This window comes from Pelophylax lessonae, assembly GCF_965119305.1.
Source record: "Pelophylax lessonae genome assembly, chromosome: 3".
NCBI classification, from domain to species: domain Eukaryota; kingdom Metazoa; phylum Chordata; class Amphibia; order Anura; family Ranidae; genus Pelophylax; species Pelophylax lessonae.
In genome coordinates, this window is record NC_138770.1 from 574,139,855 (window position 1) to 574,160,865 (window position 21,011).

General features: G+C 45.4%; 2 protein-coding genes across 2 annotated transcripts in view; one reads left to right on the top strand and one right to left on the bottom strand.

Moving 5' to 3' along the window:
* Window positions 1–3,154, bottom strand: part of PUS10 (pseudouridine synthase 10) — a 176,750-nt gene extending 173,596 nt beyond the window's left edge. Inside the window, exon 1 of the mRNA XM_082251355.1 lies at window positions 2,942–3,154. The gene's annotated coding sequence lies outside the window, so the exon portion shown is untranslated. The remainder of the gene's footprint in view (window positions 1–2,941) is intronic.
* A 752-nt stretch (window positions 3,155–3,906) lies between these two features.
* Window positions 3,907–19,652, top strand: PEX13 (peroxisomal biogenesis factor 13). Its single transcript, XM_082251430.1, has 4 exons — window positions 3,907–4,115; window positions 15,210–15,916; window positions 18,559–18,684; window positions 19,212–19,652. Exons 1-4 carry the CDS (start codon window positions 4,039–4,041, stop codon window positions 19,505–19,507), a joined length of 1,206 nt encoding a protein of 401 aa, XP_082107556.1. The 5' UTR covers window positions 3,907–4,038; the 3' UTR covers window positions 19,508–19,652.
* The last annotated feature ends 1,359 nt before the right edge of the window (window positions 19,653–21,011 follow it).

Genomic DNA, 21,011 nt, shown 5'->3' on the forward strand with positions numbered 1-21,011 from the left:
AGATTATCTGCAGACTTTTGTCTTCAGACTTACCTTTTCTATGTAGTGCAAGGGCCTGCCTGATTGCATACAAATTGAAAGTGTTTAGGTTTGACCTCATATTATATGGTTTTGGTAAGTCTGCAGACAAAAGTCTGCAGATAATCTGCACGTGTGTATGGGGCATAATGCCCCGTACACACGTGCAGATTATCTGCAGACTTTTGTCGTCAGATTTACCTTTTCTATGTAGTGCAAGGGCCTGCCGGATTGCATACAAATTGAAAGTGTTTAGGTTTGACCTCATATTATATGGTTTTGGTAAGTCTGCAGACAAAAGTCTTCAGATAATCTGCACGTGTGTACGGGGCATAAGTGACACTTTTTTGGGAACCAGCGACATCAATACAGTGATCAGTGCTAAAAATATACACTGTCAATGTACTAATGACACTGGCTGGAAAAAGGTTAACATCAGGGGTGATCAAATGGTTAAATGTGTGCCTAACTATGTGTACTGTGTGGTGCTTTACTGTCAGAGCAGTAAGGATGTGGAATTCTCTTCCACAAGCAGTGGTATGAGCAGGGAGCATCGATAGTTTCAAAAAACTATTAGATGGGCACCTTAAAGACCACACTGGGCACTGTAGTTTTGCTACTACAGCAAGGGCCGGTGTTCTGTAGAATACTGCAGATCATTGGATAATGCCTGCCCATGTGCAGTAGTGACATCACTCCAGCTGATCGGCCCATCGGTTGCTGTGAGGTCAACACTTCGCATGCGCAGATAGTCAGGAGCATTATCCGACGATCTACAAATGGCGATGGCAGAATCTGACCGTCAGAATATGCCTCACTCTGTTCACGGCAGAAATTGTCAGATTCTGCCTCGCTCTGTACACGGCAATAAGCGGCTGTGTGAACAAGCCCTCAATGCCGGACTACCACCCTGTGTGTTTGAGCACGGCTGTGGGGAAGGTACAACACGCCCCCATTCTCATGAATAGGTCGTGTACGGTATAGGTGCGCAGAACGCAACAGGGGGTGTAATCCCTGCCACAGTCATTGCATGTGTAGACCCCCAGCTGCTGTGTTTCAAGGTTGAGAAGCAATAAACACAGCTCAATTGCGTGGTTTTACCTCCCCCCAACCGCTAAAGTAAATGAGCCCCCTTTCCACAGCGCAAACATGTGTTTGGCTGAGTGTTAGTGCAGACCATCGGATTCATTTAAGGGAGGGGGAGGTGTTGGGGGTCACATTATTCCTAATAACCCACTTTTATCAGACGTTCTTTATAGGTGAAGTCATGCCATCTGCAACTTTTAACTTAAAATCTCAAAGAACAATAAACTACACTGACAATTGACCTCACACATAAAAAAGAGTTTTGCAGGGGGAGAGGGCAGAATATACAATGTGGATATGAGCAGACATACTCCTCGCCAGTGTTCTGTCGATTATGTGCAGACAGGAGCGAGGCAGAGTCTGATGATCTGCGCATGTACAATGTTGACGCCACGCCAGATGATCGGCAATATCAGACGATCTGCAGTAATCGACAGAACACTAGCTGTGCATAATCGCATATATATATATATGCGATTCTGCATTTCTGGGTAGGGGGTGTGCGCTCCCTCCCTCCCGGCTGTGCTGCCTCTGGTTCTAGCACATGCGATTACCGGTTCCTGGCCAATGATCTATGGCTGGGACCCAACGATCAGCAGAGCAAGTGACAGGAGAGAGCTTTGTGTATGTAAACAACACAAAGCTCTCTTCTGACAGCAGCAATGTGCTGGTTTTTGTTTTCCTTGCAAAGCAGGGAATAAAAAGTGGTACAACCCTTAGTAAGAGCACATATAGTTACATAGTTTGTTACAAAAAGACATCAGTCCATCCAGTTCAACCTATGATGTGTGTGTGTGTTTGCTGTTAACCGTACAGTGTATACCCCTGTATGTTGTGGTCTTTAAGGTGCCCATCTAAAAGTTTTTTGAAACTATCGATGCTCCCTGCTCATACCACTGCTTGTGGAAGAGAATTCCACATCCTTACTGCTCTGACAGTAAAGCACCACACAGTACACATAGTTAGGCGCACATTTAACTGTTTGATTGCCCCAGATGTTAACCCCTTTCCAGCCAGTGTCATTGGCACAGTGCCAATGTATATTATTAGATCACTGTATTAGTGTTAATGGAGATGTCAGTGGCAGTTAGCCAGTTCCCTCAAAGTATCGGTTAGTGTCAGATTGTCCGCCCTCCCGCTAGAAGTTGTTGATCACACCTCCATTACTAGGTTAAAAACAAAAAATTCTGGGGTGTGTGTGTGTGTGTGTGTATATATATACATACACATACATATTTTATATATATACACACACACACACACACCACGGCTTGTAGACCCTATAAACTTTCACACAAACCAATCAATATACACTTATTGGGATTTTTTTTTTTTTTTTTTTTTTTTTTTTTTTTAGCAAAGACGTGAAGCAGAATACATATTGGCCTAAATGTATGAAGAAATTAGATTTTTTTTATTGGATATGTTTTATAGCAGAAAGTAAAATATATTGTTTTTTCAAAATATATGCTACTTTTTCCTTTATAGTGCAAAAATTAAAAAATTCAGTGGTGATCAAATAGCATTAAAAGATAGGTTTAGTTGTGGGGAAACAATTATACAAACTTTGTTTTGGTGCAGTGGTTGCATGACCGAGCAATTACCAGTTAAAGCAGCGCGGTGCGGAATAGCAAAAAGTGGCCTGGTTATATAGGAAGGGGGCAAAACAGATAGGGGTGCTGAAGTAGTTAAGGGGGAAGGGGGGTTAAACACATTATTGAGGGTCTCATGTCCAGAACTGCATTACATATTTTGTATTCCAAAGAAGACAGACACCTCCTTGTATACAGGAAGATACAGGAACAGTCCTTCCACACACATGATGCTCCTCCATTACCTGCTCAGTGAACACTCGATGGCCCCCAGCCGATGTACAGAGTGAGAAGACTTTGTAATAAGCAGAGAAGAACTGTGAGCCCAGTCACTGTATACAGACCACCATGTCACAGGAAAGTCCCACACACACACAATCCATTCAATCCCTGAACACACAACACATGGACCCAAACACTCGTGCTTCCTCCTTCGGGGGAAGAATTAAGAGAACGGACAAGTACTTTGCAGACTATAAGACCATACCAATCGCACACTGATGTCAGGAAGAAGGCCGGTGTTCCGTGAAAAATCCATACCCGTGAGAAAACCATACCCTCGTCACTTCCGGTTCCGCTACGGAGGGTATGGATTTCTCACGGTAGTTAAACTTGCGGCGCTTACATTAAAACAGCTCTTCTGAAACGTAAATCATCTCCGCTCTTCGCCCTGTCACTGCCCTCATCTCCGGTAATAAATATAAAAGCGGATCACGGAGCCGCGATCGCCGTCACATTTACATCACATACACCCACCACCGCTTTTATATTTATTACCGGAGATGAGGGCAGTGACAGGGCGAAGAGCGGAGATGATTTACGTTTCAGATGAGCTGTTTTAATGTAAGCGCCGCAAGTTTTACATTAGACACAGTGCCGTGAGAATTTCATGCCCACCGAGCATGCGCACTTGTCTAATTCTTTAATGTTCAATCATGTATCCGGGGCTCTGAGCATGCGCACTGCTGCGCTGCTCAGCTGTTTCAGCCCGGAAGTGACGAGGGTATGGTTTCTCCACGGGGTATGGTTTTTTCACGTTACACCGGGCCCACGTAACTTTAGCGGAGGAAAACGCAGCTTTCCGGGATTAGTTGAACATGTTGAAATCAGTAACACTGCATGCAGAGTTCTTTATTATTTGTGGGCATAGAGAAATTGTTGGTGGATAGTGTATGGCAGGTGATTGGTCTGGTCTGTGGCTGGCGAATGTCGAAGTTTGGCTGGTAATGCCTGGGGATGGCAAGGCAGTGAGCGAAGTGATCGGTGAGCCTCGGAATAGTTCTGAAGAGGTTATCGGCTGTCGATTGGCTGGGTCTGTGTATGGGCTTTGCGGTAGAGCGGGATGGCGGCTCAGCCTGCTCCTCCTAAACCGTGGGAGACCCGGAGGGTCCTGGGGGGCCTCCCAGCCAGCTCTTTCCAGTAAGTGTGTGAGGGGTTCTCGGGGAAGGGGGTGTGAGGAGGGAGAGAGGGCAGGAGAAGGCGGCCATGCTGGAGGGTGAGGTCCAAAGAGCAGAGACAGGGATGTGTGCACCTGTCATATAGGCTCTGTCTGGGGCCTGGGCACTGCTATAGGGAAGTCCATAGAACCTGAGCTCTGCCACCACCTGTACAGGCCACAGGGAAGTCCATAGGACCTGGGCAATGCCACCATCTGTACAGGCCACAGGGAAGTCCATAGAACCTGAGCTCTGCCACCACCTGTACAGGCCACAGAGAAGTCCAAAGAACCTGAGCTCTGCCACCACCTGTACAGGCCACAGGGAAGTCCATAGAACCTGGGCAATGCCACCACCTGTACAGGCCACAGGGAAGTCCATAGAACCTGGGCAATGCCACCACCTGTACAGGCCACAGGGAAGTCCATAGAACCTGAGCAATGCCACCCCCTGTACAGGCCACAGGGAAGTCCATAGGACCTGAGCAATGCCACCACCTGTACAGGCCACAGAGAAGTCCATAGAACCTGAGCAATGCCACCCCCTGTACAGGCCACAGGGAAGTCCATAGAACCTGGGCAATGCCACCACCTGTACAGGCCACAGGGAAGTCCATAGAACCTGGGCAATGCCACCACCTGTACAGGCCACAGAGAAGTCCAAAGAACCTGAGCTCTGCCACCACCTGTACAGGCCACAGGGAAGTCCATAGAACCTGGGCAATGCCACCACCTGTACAGGCCACAGGGAAGTCCATAGAACCTGGGCAATGCCACCACCTGTACAGGCCACAGGGAAGTCCATAGAACCTGAGCAATGCCACCCCCTGTACAGGCCACAGGGAAGTCCATAGGACCTGAGCAATGCCACCACCTGTACAGGCCACAGAGAAGTCCATAAAACCTGAGCAATGCCACCCCCTGTACAGGCCACAGGGAAGTCCATAGGACCTGAGCAATGCCACCCCCTGTACAGGCCACAGGGAAGTCCATAGGACCTGGGCAATGCCACCACCTGTACAGGCCACAGGGAAGTCCATAGGACCTGAGCAATGCCACCACCTGTACAGGCCACAGGGAAGTCCATAGGACCTGAGCAATGCCACCCCCTGTACAGGCCACAGGGAAGTCCATAGGACCTGAGCTCTGCCACCACCTGTACAGGCCACAGGGAAGTCCAAAGAACCTGAGCTCTGCCACCACCTGTACAGGCCACAGGGAAGTCCATAGGACCTGAGCAATGCCACCACCTGTACAGGCCACAGGGAAGTCCATAGAACCTGAGCAATGCCACCACCTGTACAGGCCACAGAGAAGTCCATAGAACCTGAGCAATGCCACCATCTGTACAGGCCACAGGGAAGTCCATAGGACCTGAGCTCTGAATTGTGTACTCTCATGGAATGGCAACAAACTACGGTACCTATAAAAATCTCCATAGGCGACGCTTTAAAAAGTTTTACCAGTTACCAGTTTGGAGTTACAGAGGAGGTCTAGTGCTAGAATTATTGCTCTTGCTCTAATGATCGCGGTGATACCTCACGTGTGTTATAAACACTGTTTACATTTGCAGGCTCGGCTTCCTTATGCGTTCGTTTCTGTGCACGAGCACGGAGGGAAAGGGCGCTTTCATTTTTTTTTTTTTTTTATTATTATTTTATTGTATTTTTTGGTTTTAAACTTTTACCTTTTACATTAGTTTTTTGTTTTTTTTTATTGCTGTCACAAGTAATGAAAACATCCCTTGTGACAGTAATAGGCAGTGACGGGTACTCTTTAGTGGGATCGGACCCCAAATTCTTCCTCTGCACCTAAAATTCAAAACGCCAAGTTTGGCTGTTTTGAATACTGTCTTTTTTTTTTTATCTGTCGCCTTTAAGGATCCAGTAACCGGAAGTGATGTCATGACATCGCTTCTGAGTTGCTACATCGGAGGCCCGATGAAAGCCAAATCTGGCTTTGTTCGGGACTCCAGCTAGCCGTCAGAGGTGCCGGCTGGTGGCTTGGGTCCCTAGGTGGCACAGGAGACCTGGGTGGAGCGGCGGGAGGGAGGAGATGTTCCCTCCCACTGCTTGTGTTAACGGTCAAGGCGCTGATTAGCCGCATTGTTTGGTACCACAGAAAAGCTGACCGTCTGCTCTACAAAATGGTACTGGTGTGATGCCTCTAGCTGCAGACATCACCCCGGTACAACCCCTTGAGGCCGAAGCATACAAGTTTGCGTTGTGTTGGTGTGAAGTGGAAGTTTAGTCAGAAAATGAAGTCCTGCTAGATGAATTCAGGCTGGCCCCTTTTGCAGGTACAGTTGTGTAAAACATTAAAAATTAGTGCCTATACTTTTTAACCCCTAGGTACCAAGCGCATGCAAATATGCGGCCAGACCTTTGTGCTGAGCGGCTGCATTTTTGTGTGCATTAGCACAGATAGAGCTGTGCCAGGAGCACGCTCTTGCACAGTGACTGGTGGCTCACGAAAAGCTCCCAATCGTTACTTGCGTTTGGGAGTTTACTGATCTTGTGACAGCCAATCACGGTGGTCACATGGTCACAAGCCCCCGCCTCCCGGAATACACAACCCCTTAAAGCGCTGGGTGGAGTCGGCGTCAAATGGTTAAAATCCAGTAATATACTGTCTCACCTGGTTCAGCACATTGTAGAGGCCGATCTGCTGGCAGCCTTAAAGCGGAATCCCTCCTTTACATCCTTTACAGCCAAGGAAGCTGCTTCTGTGTGATAAGTTATGACACCAGCCATTTGATGGTTTGACAGTTTGGTTGAGGACACAAGCAAATGTGACAGTTATATTCCAGGAATTTAACTGTTTTTTTAAACTGTTAAAGTGGACCTTTAGTTAGAAAATGAAGTCCTGCTAGATCACTTCAGGCTGACCCCTTTTGCAGGTAAATCTATGTAAAACATTTAAAATAAGTGTCTATACTGTTGAAAATCCAGTAATACATTGTCTCACCCTGCTCTGCACATGCTCAGTTGCTCTCCCTTTTAAGGCATTTTTAGGCACTGCTGGGCCGATCTGCTTACAGCCTTAAAGCCAAATTAAACCCTCCAATCCTTTACAGCCAAGGGCGCTGCTTTTGTTTAACCAGTTCCAGACCGCCCACCGCCTATATACTGCGGCAATGCAGACCGGCTGCACAAAATCCCTTACATGTATGAGATTTTGTGTAGGAGATGTCGGGGGCGCTCGTGCGCCACTGCAGCGCCACTTCCGCTGTGATTGGACCCGCCGATCGTTCCGAGGAATGACAGAATGGCAGTCTGCCTATGTAAACAAGGCTGACTGCTGTTCTGTCAGGGAGGAAAAGACAAATCTTGTGTTTCCGCCAAGCTGAAACGGAGATCTCTTTTCCTCTAGTGCATCCACTGCCCCCACAGTTAGAAAGCACTATATAGGTGCAAACTTAACCCCTTGATCACCCCTGGTGTTAACCCCTTCCCTGCCAGTGTCATTTATACAGTAACAGTGCATTTTTTTTTTTTTTTTTTAGCACTTATCACTGTATTCGTGTCACTGGTCCCCAAAAAGTGCCACTTAGTGTCATATTTGTCCACCGCAATGTCGCAGTCCCGCTAATAAATGCTGATTGCCGCCATTACTAATACAAACAATAAAAAGTCCATAAAGGAATCCCATAGTTTGTAGATGCTATAACTTTTGCGCAAATCAATCAATATACACTTATTAGGATTTTTTTTATTGTAGCGCAAAACATAAAAAACGCAGAGGTGAGCAAATACCACCAAAAGAAAGCTATTTGTGGGGGGAAAAAAAATTTTATTTGGGTACAGCGGCGCACGACCGAATTTACCGCACAATTGTCAGTTAAAGCAAAGTAGTGCCGTATCGCAAAACATGGCCTGGTCCGGAAGGGGGTAAAACCTTCCAGAGCTGTAGAGTTTAAAATGCAAACTGCAATGGGTGCTGCACATGTGATCAGTTATGACACCAGCCATTTTATGGTTTGACAGTTTGGTTCACAAGGAAATGTGACAGTTGGCAATCCAGAAATGTAACAGATTTTTTTGAAACTTAAAGCGGAGTTCCGGCCACAAAATTCACATAGCTGATTTTGGGCCATCCGCTTGCTTCTAGTCACCTGAAAAAGAAATAAATAATTATGATTTTTTATTTTTTTTTTACTTACCTTGTTATTGCAGAAAAATATACTCACCTTTCTTCCACTTCCTCCCTCTGCGGCCGCGGCCCGCGTCGTCACTTCCTCTTTGCATTGATTCCTGGGAGCTGAACGTCATCGCTCCCAGGAATCAATGCGCCTGCACTGGCCCCGCTCGTCAGTTTTGGTGCGGCGCCTCATTCCCTGCTAAACAGCTTCTGGCCATGCCCAGAAGCTGTGGAGGGATGACGTGCGCGCACCGGAAGTGACGAGCAGGGCCGGTGCAGGTGCATTCTGGGAGAAGAGGACACGGAAGAGGACGCAGAAGAGGACGCGCTGGCTTCAGCTGCCCACACCTGAGATGGCAGTGCTGGAGAAGAAATTTTCAAGGTAAGTATTTCTTCTAAAAGTTAAGTGCGACCCTGGACAGTACAGAGGCAATCCATTGTGGAATGTACTAGCCCTGACTGTCCCGGGGGTGTTTTCATTGAAATTTTTTTTTTGTGGCCGGAACTCCACTTTAAATTCAAGTGGAAGTAAACCCTCCTATCATTTTCAGCCAAGGGAGCTGCCATTTTGGACTCTGTTTATTCTTCAACTTTCATGATGCCGCACATGTGATCAGTTATGACACCAAACATTGGATGGTTTGACAGTTTGGTTGAGAGCACAACCAATGTGACAGATAGCAATTCCGGCATGCCGAAAATGTAACTGTTTTTTGAAACTGTTAAATCAATGGGTTTACTTCCACTTTAATGGGTTTAGTTCTGCTTTATGATTTTACTGCTGTTTGGGGTTTTTGGGCTTTGACAAAATGGTAGTCTCCAGCAAGAAGAAACAATGTTACAGCACACACTTATTTTGGTAGCATAATTATTCATTTAGAATCTATGTTCTTTGCTAAAGAACAATTTTTTTTTATTAGGTTGTTATAGGTAAAGTTCCGCTTTAAGACAGCTCTTATTGATTAACATGGGATTTCACTGGTCATGTGACTTGGAGGTCTCAAGTCGGATCCCAAGTGGCGGCAGTGTGAACCGAGCCTAATACCTGTAGCAAGCACATCAGAAACACTGCAAATGCGCTCTGAAAGAACGGCATATCCATGCTGTACCTTTTAGAGCTCTTTCATGTGCCTGGCCAGTCAGACAGATGGAGCCTGTGAACCCAGAAGTAAGACCGGGTGAAGATGGAAGACCTGTCAGTGGAGACAGCATGCCGCTGGAGGGCTTCTTTTTAAGGCAAGTATTTGCTAATGTGCTAGTATGCAGTGCATACCAGAACATTATGATATTACCTTGCAGGTGGAAACTTATTAAAAACCTTTTTTTAGAAGCTTTACTACCGCTTGAAAACACAACAGCTTAAGGGTAGATTTAGGCTTGGTTCACACCTATGTGTTTTCAGTTTTGCAGAAATGCACTACAATCCATTTACCATGGTTTCCTATAGGTCATGTTCACATCTGTGCGTTTTCCCCCAGTGTGTTTTTTTGGAAAGGGTCAGGGACTTTTTGCCAGCAACAGGTTGAATTTTTGGTTCCATTGACTTCAGTAGAAATGCATCAAAAACGCAGTGCTTGTGTTTTTGATGTTTCTGCTGTGTCTTTACTGGTTTCTCCTGCGAGACAACAAACGCCTCCCAAAAACGCATCAGAAACACGTGTGGAAAAATGTAAAACCCATCAACCTATATAGGTGTGAGCCAGGCCTAAGACGTGCATCTAAATCTCCCTTGCTTTTGAAGTCCGATCCACATTCGGATCACGCTCCAGAGGCTACTGACAGGTGGTGAGGAAGCGATGCGACTCCTCCTAACTACCTGTTTCAACCCCCTTTTTGGCAACAATTGTGCAGTTGTGGGGATGTTTGTGGCACTTCCCCATTTATTTGAATGTGTCGCCCACCAATCGCTACATGTTGGGTGAACTTTGCCACAGCATATAAACATCTCCTTCCACTGCCTATGACAGCTTAAAGAGGTTGTAAGCCTATAATGAGGCTTACCTATAGGTACTGTAAATATCTACTAAACTTGCACTGTTTAGGAGATATTTACTTTTCATGCAGCCAGTGACGTCATTGGCGCATGCGCTCTGAAGGAACGGCCACCCGTGCCGTTCCTTTAGAGCCCTGTGCCCTGGACAGCGGCTCCCGTGTGCATGCGCGGGAGTGATGTTATCGTGCCTCCGGCCAATCCGATGGCCGGAGGGTGCAAACCAGGAAGCAGAATGGCGGAACAGGTCACCCGTGTCACTGGTGAGCGGGCGGCACTGCGGAGGCTTCGTCCTAAGGTAAGTATTTCATAATGAGCTAGTATGCGATGCATACTAGCTCATTATGCCTTTGTCTTACAGGGTTTTTTTTTTTTTTTAATTTACAACCTCTTTAAGGGGCAGGTGGCACAAACACAGCTCAACCACACATCCCCCCACCCCCTTCCCCCAACCGCAAGTATAAACTGAGCCTTAATTAGCCATAAAGAGGAGCTTCAGTCGTTTTCGTGTTCATTAGCCCCGGTTCACACATGTGCGGGGTTCGCATGTAATGTCGGACTGCTCCTTCATTACATGCGATCGGCTGTGCGGTGCGAGTTTAGCCATACACTTTGTATGGCTAAATTCGCGCCGCAGCAAACACGCACAGGACCCTTTTTGGAAGCCGCATCAGGATCGGATAGCACAGCGGTTCACACTTGTGCGATCCGATCCTGTGCGAACTGCACGATTGCACTGCGATATGCGATCAAACTGGGGGTGTCGTTAAGATTACATTGACACCCCCAGCGTATCGCATATGGCAGTGTGAACTGCCGGGGGTGCGTGTGCAATGCGGGAACAGGCTGCAGATTCGCAGCCTTCCCGCATCGCATAAGTGTGAACCGGACCTTAAGGCCCCGTTCACACTGGGGCGATCCGACTTCCAGGGGCGACCTCCGAGGTCGCGGTGCGAGCAGCGCGCCGCGACCTCGGAGCTGCCGCCACGGACTTCATAACATTGAAGTCTATGTCGCTCCGGGTCGCCCAAAGAAGCTCCGGACCCTTTTTCTAAGTCGGAGCGACTTGTGTCGCTCCTATTAGAACGGGTCCGCAGCTTCCCTATGGAAGGCGACCAGGTCGCCTCACAGGTCGCCCCAGTGTGAACGGGGACTAAAAGTCAGCAGCTAAACTTTTTGTGTACTTTTTATTAAACAAACAAACACACACACACACACACTCTGTCCCAAGATCCAGCGATGTAGTTACATGAACCATCTCAACTCTCCCTCTCCTCTCCCCAGCATTGGCATTTCAACTGTGTTCACCCGGCTGTGACGGCTTCATAGCCAGGTGCGCATGCGCAACTTGCGCTGCGCCTGCTGAATGGTCCAGCAGGCTTCTGGGACCTATAACATGTCCCAGAAGATTGCAGGGAGAGAGGAGGAGAAGAGAACTTCCGCTTGGATCGCCTGGGAGCCGTACCTGTCAAAACTAGGTACCCGCCCTCAAAAAATGACATGTCAAATGTGGCAGAGGAGTGCTTAAAGCGGAACTTCTACTTTAATGTTCTTATGTATCCAACACTGCTGTTCTAGAGCCATTCACTAATAGCAATATTTAAAGGTTTACAATAAAATATATGTAAAGGAAAAGTTGTTTTTTTTTTTTTTTTTTTTTTATGGCTGTTACCAAGGCTACCCATCTGTCCCCACTCAGGTGTGTGGTTGCATGCAAATAGCCACTGCACCGGTATTTAATTTGTATAAGTTGCTTGTCACAGCTGATCTTACACTCTGTACATACCTGTTGCAGAGAAATGCTGGTTCTTGGCAGTGTACAGACTAAATCAGCTGTGTGAATGAGCCCTCATTCTGTGTTCTTGCTGCAGAGATTACTCCCTCTTTGTCCTTATGACCATTGTCTCTAAAACAGAAAGTAGGGGACATCCTAAAGAACTGTTATAAGGGGAGTTCTTCCAATAGAGACCAATGTCATGGTAACAACTGTCATAGATGGAGTTATCCCCGCCCTGGGTAGATTTTCTACCACTTCCTGTTCTATCTCCAAGACAGGAAGTGAAGAAAAAGGTCAGCAGGACACAGACATCAGAAATCCCTTCCATACTCTATAATCAAAACAAAGTTCTAGCTGCATGTACACTTTATTGCAGAGTTAAGTTTTATACATATTGGTCATGCTGAGATGGAATGGCGAATGATGACTGCCATAGTTACTTATTAAATTCTCTTATCTTTTCCAGCACTGACTGTAAGGACAGGTTGTCTTATCACTCTGATTTCAGATAAAAGCTCAGAACTCGCACAGCCACTAGCTGTCCTGCTAAAGTTATTGCAGAGTATATTTCTAAACGTTTCCTTTTAACCACCTTAATCTTCCTGGATTTTTTGATGAAAATGTATACTTTATTTGCATAAGAATATACAAAATGTCAATCTTCTTGGATTAGTTTGCAAATTCTCACTTTCTCCATTGTGAGAGGGAGGGGGTGGGCTTTCCCATGGGTGGGCTTTCCATTGTAAACACTCACTGTGATCACTGCGATTTGCCATCCCAGTGATCACAAGGTACAGAGAGGCTCTGATCATCTCTCTGCCTTTTGCCTATGATTTCCATTGTCTAATGACAGTTCGTAGGGTTTAGCAGCATTGTGTGTGAACCAACTAAACACTAGGATGTTCGCCCCTACTAGTGATTTTACTACAATAACCAGTAGGGAGGTAAAGGAAATCTTTCTTGGAAATCCTTTGTGATATGAAGCCTAACAGCAACTATGTAGTTACCTTTATAATTGTTTGCCAATTATCTGGTTATTCTTTAGGACTTGTTTAACCACTTCTGGACTGGAAGGTTTTACCCCCCTTGCCAGGTAATTTTTTGCGATACGGCACTGCGTTAATTTAGATGACAATTGTGCAATCGTGCGACGATGTACCCAAATAAAATTGATGTCCTTTTTTCCTACAATTTGAGCTTTCTTTTGGTGGTTGAGCACCTCTGCAGTTTTAATTTTTTTACGCTATAAACAAAGACCGACAATTTTGAAAAAAAAAAAATATATTTTTTACTTTCTGCTATAAAACACATCCAATAAAAAAAATGTAAAACATGTAATTCATCAATTTAGGCCAATATGTATTCTGCTACATATTTTTTTGGTAAAATAAAACCCCAATAAGCGTGTATTGATTGGTTTGTGCAAAAGTTATTGCGTCTACAAACAATGCAATATTTTTATGGCATTTTTATTTACTAGTGATGGCGGCTATCAGCAATTTTTAGGAAGACTGCGACATTGCAGCGGACAAATCAGACCTCTGACACTTTTTTGGGAACCAGTGACATTATTACAGTAATCAGTGCTAAAAATATGCACTGTTACTATACGAATAACACTGGCATGGAAGGGGTTAACACCAAGGGTGATCAAAGGGTTAAATGTGTCCCTAGGGGATGGTTTCTACTGTGTGGGGGATCAACTCACTGGATGAACCCAGAGATCCTTGTTTCTTAGCAGGAACACAAGGTTACTGTGTTCAATCCTGACAGAACGGCGGCCAGCCTTGTTTACATCGGCAGACCGCAATTCCACCTCTCTGGGGAGTGATCGCGGGTGGCCGGCGGACCTGCTGATTGGCTCCCTCTGTGGCCAATCAGTGCGTGATTGCGCCTCCGGCGGGGTGCGTGCGCCCCCTCTGGCTATTGCATGAAACAACGTACAGGTACGTCGTTTCGTGCAATCAAGCCGACCTGCCGCGGTATATACACTGTAGCTGGACGGCAAGTGGTTAACCTGGCATCACCCTTTATAGAGTGACCTGTGATGAATTGCTTTTCGGAGGGTCTTTGACAGGTGGTTATATCCCCTCCTTAGCACTTGTTTTCACCCCTAAATAGGCACACCAGCATGCCAAAACTTTGTGCATTGTACACGGTTGTGGAATGGTTAAAGCAGAACTATACTCGCCTCAGCTCCAGCTATGTGGCATCCCAAAGCTCCCCACATGGCCGCTGACCTCTTTGGGAAGCTGGCTTCCAGAACTTAATCGCCGCCCGCTTTCATTGCCCGGGCAGGGATCAAGTCACTCCCATGCATGCACAGGAGTTTAGTCAGATTCAGCATTGCGAAATTTGTACAGTGAGCTGCGCGTGCACAGCTCACTGTACAGAGGCAGACAGGTAAATGATTTTAATTCCTGTCTGCTCACTCATTTTTATTTTTGGCCTAAAGTTCCGCTTTGAATCGGTTGTAAACTGCAGCTGGTTTAAAAAAAAAAAAAAAAAAAAAAAACACCTGTAAGACAATGTCATATGCATCGCATACTAGCACATTATGAAATACCGTATAATGAAGCCCTCGAGCGGCACGCTGTCACCACTGAGAGAACTGACATTTTCCCCCAGTCTTTCTTCTGGGTTTGCGCACTCTAGCTGTCTGATTGGGCGGAGCCGCGATGACAACGCTCCCAGGAGCCCTCGATTCCGGCACAAAGCTCTGACGTTCCAGAAAGGTATGCTGGACCTTCAGAGCACATGCGCCAGTGATGTCACTGGCAGCACCCAGGATGACTATCTCCAAAATGCACGTTTAGGTGATGCTTACTTTACCTACAGGTAAAAAAATCACAAAGGGGATTTTACCACCGCTTTATGGAGTGGTCGTATTCAGCAGCCAGAACTGTTTGCTTAGTGCAACCCATTCAAGGGGGGATAATTGTTAACAGGCATCATTTTTGCAAAGCACCGTGGCTGTGACGTGTGCACTCCTATCCATGGCTCTTGAAGCCTAAGGGGGCTGGTAAAAATGCAGCCCCACCCATAACTGCAAATCTAAACAACGCCTAAATGTGCTTGTATGTTTCCAGGGAAAAGCATAAACCGATAATATAATTGTGAGAACTTTGACTTTTTTGTTACATTTTTTTTTTTTTTTTTTTTTTTTTTTAGATCGGCTGATTTGAGGACCACTATAACCAGGCCAGGACAGCCAGCTCTTACCAGGGTTCCACCACCTGTACTACCCAGACCTTCTCAGCAAACCAGAACAAGTTCACTTAATACCTACCGACCTGGATACAGTTCTTTTTCGCCTGGTTTTGGCTCTTATGGCTCATACGGCAGTTCCTTATACGGTGGCTACAGCCCATACAGCTATGGCTACGGCAATGCGCTTGGTTATAACCGATTCCAGACGGATGATGCGACTCCCAGCAGATTTGTCCGTCAAGCTGAAGAAAGCAGCCGCGGTGCGTTCCAGTCCATCGAAAGCATCGTTCAAGCTTTTGCCTCAGTAAGCATGATGATGGACGCGACTTTCTCAGCTGTTTATAATAGCTTCAGAGCAGTTCTAGATGTGGCAAACCACTTCTCTCGGCTAAAGGTTCACTTTACGAAAGTGTTTTCTGCATTTGCACTGGTCAGAACGATCAGGTTCCTGTACCGACGTTTGCAGAGACTTCTAGGTCTACGGAGAGGTTCGGAGAATGAGGATTTGTGGACTGAGAGTGCAGGCACTGTGGCTCGCCTTGGCTCAGAGAATGATGCAACCAACTCAGCCAAGTCATGGCCAATTTTCCTATTCTTTGCTGTCATCCTCGGTGGCCCCTACCTCATCTGGAAGTTGCTGTCTTCGGGCAATGAAGAAAGTACTGAAGGTAAATAGGAAATGAGCAATTATAGAGTGCAGCGTTTACAACTCTGTGTGACTTTTTATAAATTTCATGAAAGGTATTAAAAGTTGATCTTGCTAGAATACTGTATAGGTGGGAAAAAAAACACAAAATATATCCTATGCCATAGTTGTATTAAAACCAGAACCCAGGAAGTGATTTGGGAGTGTGTTTGCTCTGCGTTTCCAGGGGAATATTAGGTATCAGGGTGGAAAATACAAAATACTTACTGCTCCATAACCATTGTCTACACAAATGTAATAGCTTTTACTTGTACTTAATGTTAGATGTGATGTGCAGTGAGAATTTTCCAGTCTTTGCCCTATTATTTTTCAGCAGACTGAAGGAGGATGCTGCACTCTACTGCAGCATGTGATCACATGACATTGGGGCAACTGCAATTCTTCTGATCCTCTACCACCCGCATACCCCTTTATTGCCCTTGGTACTGCCAGGTCTTTGTCCCTCTACTAGCTATTTATACTATACTCTTACTATATACATATAGTAAGAAAGTTTCACCCCATTTTGCAAATAAGCACACTATCTTAATCATACAGCACAGGTCACAGGTCGTTTTACCAAATCTGCTTTCCAGCCTTCCCTTTGCCTGGAATACTTGGGTCTGGTTCTCGACACCTCTCAAGCAAAGGTCTTTCTACCAGAAAATAACATGCTCAAGACTTGGGATCCAAGAAACATTCCACATTGAGATTCTCCATGAGAATTTCCTTATCCTAATGGTAGCATCCTTTAAAGCAGTATCATTCACCCAGTTCCGTTCAAGAACTCAAACAAAAAATCTTGTTGGCCTGGCCTTTTCTCAATTTGCCAATACTCCTGTCCAGCCAAGCAAGGAACTTCCTGTCTTGGGGAACACCACCTAACAATGGGAAAGTCCTTCCTTCCCTGTTACTGGAAAGTTATTAAAACAGATGCAAGTCTCTTAGTCGGGCGAGGAGCGTTCCAATCCCTAACAGTCCATAGAACATGGTTATTGAGAGACATTAAGCTTCCCATCAACATCTTGGAGCTAGGAGCAATCAGGTTGGCCCTGCAGCACCGGAGCGCCCTTCTGAAGGGCCACCCAATAAGGGTGCAGTCAGACGTTGCCACAGCAGTTGTCCTGCATCAACCATCCAGGGGACACCAGGAGTGTGGCTGCCTTGAAGAAAGAAAACCAAATTATCTCTTAGACAGAAAAGTAATATCAAATGATCTTTGTGGTCCACATCCCATGAGTGGACAACTAGAAAGCGGATTATCTCAGCCACCTTCACCTGGATCAAGGGGGATGGACCCTTCATTCATATGTTTTCAATTGGATATGCCGAAAATGGGGGATTCCGGATCTGGCCATCCTAGCCTCCATATTTAACAACAAACTTCCTATATTTGTTGCCAGGACCAGAGATTCTAATGCTCTAGCATCAGATGAGATGCCTTGACAATCCCCTGGTCTCAGTTTAGGCTCATGTATGTCTTCACTCCAATCCAAGTCCTGCCTAGTCTGCTCAAAAAAATAGAGCAAAAGAGGAAAACGATGATTCTAATTGCAGGAAACTAGCCCAGAAGAACCTGGTATACAGACATACCCAGACTTTTAGCAGGTGACTTTTGCCTTTTTTTCCAGCAGACCAGATCTGCTATCTCAAGTCCCTGTATTCCATCCTACTTCTTAGTCTTTGGCTTCTACTGCATGGCTGTTGAAACCCACTTCTTACGAGATAGTGGTTTCAGAGTCAGTGATTCCTACCTTGGTAAAGCAAGAAAACCCGCTTCCTTTTCCATGAAGATATAAAATTGCACCTGAAAACTTTTTTTACCTTGAGTGAACACAGGCACTTCAATCCCAAAGATTACTCTGTACCTTGCATTCTAACTTTGAATTGGGTCTTTTTAAACCTAATTGAACCCTAATTAACCTTCGGTCCGGTCACATGTTCGGCTTTGGCTTCACTGTAGAGGAGGGACACCAGACAATCGATTACCCATGGTAAGTAAGCCTATCGGTGACATTATCGCCCAGGCTCTGCAGCTGCTGTCGGTGGTCTCTCCTTTTCACTGAAGCCAGCCGCTGGAGCGATCGTGTGCCCGGATCGGATCACTTTCAGCATAAGTAAGTTTAGATTTCTTTCCTTTACAGCAGGGGTAGAAAGCCTTTGAGTGGTGGAGATCTACCTGAACAGCATATAAGAGATTTAAGATCACCGGGGTTTAGTGCCCTTATTTGTTTAAAGAGATTAATTAGCAGAGCCTTACTAAATAGTATGGAAAACTTAAAAATAAAATGAAACAAATATTACTGTCAAAATATAAACTTACCCTACCCAAAAAAACGGTCAGTAGGGCAGTGGATGGTGTGTTTTCAGTAGTTTATTTATTTTTTTATTATTTTTTACAAATGTTTATATATTAGTAGGTTTAGGCTTGGTTAGTATTTGACTATACTTCCACTTTAAAGAAGCAGTAACTTAATTATTTTATTATTTCTAGGTGATGGCCACACAAGATTAAATTATGTTGAGATTTACTTGTTTTAGGGTTTCCTCAACCATAACTAATGGGCTTTGATGTTGTCTTAGCCACTTTGAAAGTGCCCTTAGTTACTCTTCTTTCTTCACTAGAAAACCTGAACTGGGCAAGTGGGGAAGGTGACCATGTTGTGGGAAGAGCAGAATATGACTTTGCAGCTACTTCAGATGAGGAGATTTCTTTCAATGCTGGTGACATGCTAAACCTGGCTCCCAAAGGTAATTCATTTTTTTTTACATCTTCTCCCCCTTATCTTTCTAGTAGCAGAAAGAAAGTGTAATGGATGCTGGTGGTAGTTTGTATGCTCTTGCAATGTTTTCACTTTCTGTCTGTCATAGGGTTGCCATATTTATATGGGCTGCTCACATAGAAAAGAGGATCAGAGGGTGATTAATGATCAAAATAATAAATACATTGATAAAACGGCATTCCCAACATGGCATAGGGATATGTTATTTTCCAGGATTATTCATCCTTCCCACCCTGCGTCAGAGTTTCTGTTCCCAGGTCCCCTTGTCTACTGATTTTTGCTGTGTCTTGCATGACTACTTGATGGCCACCAGTGATCATCTCTGTCATAAGATGGGAAAGAGAGGTGTCTGCTGATCTACACTTCCGCTAACAGGATAGATAGTTTACTATGTTAAGTGATTATTTTTCCCTTTGTACACTAACTAGTAAAGGGTTTGATTCAATAGTTAATGTTCTCAAGAATGTGACCTTTATAACCTGTGCTTATTTTCAGAAAAACAACCTAACCTAAGAGGCTGGCTGCTTGGAAGCTTGGATGGGCAAACTACAGGTTTTGTTCCTGCCAACTACATCAAAATCCTTGGCAAAAGAAGAGGACGCAAAGCCGGAGAGGCTGAGAAAAAACAGGAACCGCAAGCTTTCCCCAACAACCCATCCCTGAGCGCAGTATCATCCGTAGCCACGTTGGAAGATCAGGAAGCTGCCCTTGAGTCCGTTTTTGTAGAAACAAGTAGCACAGGGCATGGCGTTGAAACCAGTACAAGCCATAGGGACACATTTGACTTATAAACAAAAATTTGTGTTGAGATCTGCAATGTGATGCCGTGTCAACAGTTCTAAAGTTACTGTTGTTCCCTGCAATGCATGAATAGTTGGCTGTACTGTAGTTGGTAAGCCTAGCCATACACTGTGTGCCCCATCTTATTCTGTAGTAATCTGTCAGGATATATGTTGGGTGAATTCTCTCAATTACTGCAGCTGTAGAGCGCAGAATACTTAACTCTTCACTTAACACTAGACTGGCCTCTAGATGTACTCAAAGGGAATTTTCATCTAAACTAATCCATGTATGGAGATGTTGTTCTGTTAGTGCAATGAAACCCCTATTTAGTTTTAATTAAGCGCTTGTTGCGCGATATTTATCCTATTTGATGATGGTACATCACATTTAAATTATTCTGACTCTTGAGCGATTGGTGTGGCCCTGCTTTGCAATTATTGGCAGTCTTCACTTTGGCACTTTGATTCTATTAGGGCAGAAACATTTACCCAAAAGTTAATTCTCTACTTAAGTGTTAGAAGAGCAAAAGTCTATAACAATCTTTAAATATTGTCTAGAGATCCTGATCACAGACATCAGTATTCTTTATGGTTGGGAGAGGCTGTATTGTAATGTAGCTTTGGTGCTGCCTTTGGGAGCTGTGCTGAAAGAGGATCATCACTGCATATCAGCACATAAAACTTTATTTGATTTGTTTTAAATATTCAAAAAAAATTCCCTGATCCATCCATATGTCTGCTTTATTTTGTAGAGAAATCACTTTGAAAAACAACCCGCTAGCATTTCTGGCCCTAGCCATCGTGAGTAAGGGCAAATGATTCATATAGCGTTTATGTCCTTGATTCCATCTGCTCTTAGCTCAAGCAGGCATTCAGGAGAGTGCGCTTAGCTGAGAAAACCCTTCCCCCTCTCCTGAAGACTCCTGGGATGTGTGACATCATTTACCTAGGCAAGAAACCAGGAAGAACCTGGAAAAAACTAAAAGAAAAAAGTTTAAAACAAGTAAAATATGATATACTTTACTAATGCTAGCAGCAGGAGGATTAAAAATAATCAATGCTGATTAGGAGAGTGAATTTCCACACTTAAAGCGGAGTGCCAGCCATTTACTCACCTGTCCAACGGTCCAGCGATGCGGCCGCCGGAAGCCTCGATCCTCTCCCTCGGCGCCGGCATCACTGCTGTGGGCACCCGGCTGTTACAGTTTGCGGCTTCACAGTCAGGTACCCACTGCGCATGCGCGAGTCGCGCTGCGCGCCGTGATTGGCCGTCAATCTTCTGGGACCTCTGACGTGTCCCAGAAGATTGCAGGGAGGGAGGGGGAGAGGAGAACTTCCGCTCAGGGCGCCGCGGCGCTCCGAGCGGAAGTGGGAGCGGGTACCTGTCAAAACTAGGTACCCGCTCCCCCCCCCAAAAAATTACATGCCAAATGTGGCATGTCAGGGGGTCAGGACTCCCTAAAGCGGAAGTTCCACTTTTGGGTGGAACTCCGCTTTAAACAGCTGTCGTTCC